The sequence below is a fragment of the Protopterus annectens genome, chromosome 4.part0 (genome assembly GCF_019279795.1).
Source record: "Protopterus annectens isolate FY-2018-M chromosome 4.part0, PAN1.0, whole genome shotgun sequence".
NCBI classification, from domain to species: Eukaryota; Metazoa; Chordata; order Ceratodontiformes; family Protopteridae; genus Protopterus; species Protopterus annectens.
In genome coordinates, this window is record NC_056733.1 from 154,180,166 (window position 1) to 154,182,665 (window position 2,500).

The window sequence follows — 2,500 nt, forward strand, 5'->3', positions numbered from 1 at the left end:
ATTGAATGTACAAAATATGGCCTCTTCTGTCTGGTTGAGAGACACGTTAATGTGCTATTATTATCAGGCTGATAGGTATATTGGTGGGCTTTACGGGTAAGTTCTTATAGCGTAAACGTATTATTTATGTTTACTATGAAATGCTAATGAAGTTAGTAGAATACTTACGAATGGTAAACAAGTCCTTTAGAAAACACTTTTTAAGAATTTTTATTAATGGACTATGAAGTAATGACTATGAGGCCTTCTTCCCCTTTTTTCTCCTTTATGGGTGATAAGTTGTGTTTTTGAAATGTATGGACTATCTTATTTTACTTGTTTCATACATAGGAGATAATCTCTATGATATAAAATGCCATTTCTCTTTTAAATATTTAAATGTGCATTAATTGGAATCTTGATGGGATAATTGGTAATGCTTTTTGTATATAAATGCTGATTTTAGATTGTTTAATTGTAACCTGATGAAGCACACCGGGATGGTGTGTGAAAGCGCTTGTTCTTTTAAATAAATTGTGGATTCTACATCATGGTGGTTCCTTGCAGTTTTTTCCTTTCTAAATCTCACATATCATATGTTCATTCAGATACCAACTTCACACTAAATGGAATATCACATATCATATGTTCATTCAGATACTAACTTCACACTAAATGGAATATCACATATCATATGTTCATAGTGGTTTACTAGGCTAACAACCACAACAGCCTTTTTAAGCTAGCCATGCATCCCAAATCTTTGACAAGTTCGGATTCCCTTGATAAGTGTAAGTAGGGGCTTGGGAAATTAAACATTTACAAGCTAGGTTGCCTGTGTCCATTAGAGACATAGGTGCCAAACCAGACATTAATTTCCTATTCTCCATCCAGCTGTCCAGATTGCATTTGAATTGAGTTAGGGAGGAACTCTGCTTCCTATGGATGGGGAGCCTGTTCCATAGACGGGATAATCTCTGGGATACATTCCTGTCTCACTAGCAGGTCCTATTTATATCACAGACAAGGTTTAAGTCTTTAGAATGGGTAGTTCTGATGCTGTTTGTTTTGTAGATATGCAGGAGGTTCATCAGAGTGGGGTCTGACAATGCCCTGTATGTCAGGCATAGATCTCCCCTCAAAAGCCTATAGGAGACAGAATACAGGGATAGAGCCCTGGGGTGGTCTGCATAGGACATTTTACTTAAGCCCTGTATTCTTTTAGTGAGGAACCTCTATGGACATTCCAATTGTTGGGTATGCCTAGTTAGGTACATACCAAAGGGGGATATCATATGTAGGTACTAGGCTATCGGCCCAAAGGCCTATGTAAGCCTAGCCAGCAAGGTTCCATAGCTTACGCCACCAAAGAAAGTTATTTTCCTGTGCCACTGTCCAGCAGAGACACAGAAGTGATCCGCAGGATGTATTTCCTATTTCCCATCCACTCATCAAGATTTTTCTTGAAGAGTGCTAATGAAGAACTTTGCTTGACATAGATGGGTAGCTTGTTCCAGAGTATATGAAGTCTCTGGGACAGGAATCTATCACTCCAGCATGTTCTGTTTATTGTGGTGACAATGTTTAGGTCCCTAGAGCATGTAGCTCAGAGGGACTGGGATTTCTTTAGGTGTAGCATGTCCAACAGCTCTGGGTTTGACATAGCTTTATATGTTAGGCAGAGATCACCTCGGAGTAGGCGACATGCTACAGAGTAAAGCTGGAGTTTTTTGAGGTGGTCAGTGTAGGGCATTTGTTTGAGGCCAGTAATCCTCTTTGTGAGGTACTTCTGTGGCCTTTCCAGCTGCTGCAGATGTCTTGTGAGGTACATTCCAAAAGGGGCGTTGTACTCTATAATGGGTCTAATGAGTGATGAGTAGAGGGGAGAGTAGAGATACAATATTCCAGGATTCTGTAGTAACAGTTCAAGTTCACAGAGAATATTTCAACTCCAAGTCACTTTTTTGCCTGTCAACCACCATTAATCTGCATCCAAGTTTTCCCTTCCTCAATATTTCTTATTTTCCTTTTAAATAAAATGGTTTCAGTTTCTACTATGTATCAGTGTTCACATCATATTAGCAGCAATCTGTGCTCATCCCATTAGTTGTATGTTGGAACCATCTGTCCCACATTTCTGACCTCAGCTAAACTTAGGATTACAAAACAGACACAAAGAAAATGGAAGCTTTTCTACTGCTTACCAGCTGCGGGTTTGTACCATTAGATAGTATATCCAGTAAGTCTGCAGAAGAGATGAAGTAGAATCTGGGGAAGGCCAGCCTTTTCGTATCAAGATATTCAGCCAGGGCTTTCTCACATAATGACAGTCTGGGAAGAAATACATTCAATTAAAATACATAAGACTAGCATTACACTTTAAACATTCATTTTTTTCTTATTATAAAATATTAGATTGCAAGACAGCAATGAAACATCTAACAACTGCAACACTGGCATTACCAAGACACGTTAGAAAAAGCAGAGATAAATATAATCATGTGTCTATTGTATTCTGTGA

The 2,500-nt window shown here is 38.6% G+C and overlaps 1 protein-coding gene across 1 annotated transcript in view; it reads right to left on the bottom strand.

Moving 5' to 3' along the window:
* The window catches only part of DNAH9 (dynein axonemal heavy chain 9), a 3,419,770-nt gene that overhangs the window by 2,082,386 nt on the left and 1,334,884 nt on the right, over nt 1-2,500 (bottom strand). The window contains exon 22 of the mRNA XM_044069722.1: nt 2,184-2,310. Coding sequence (XP_043925657.1) covers nt 2,184-2,310 — 127 coding nt within the window. The remainder of the gene's footprint in view (nt 1-2,183; nt 2,311-2,500) is intronic.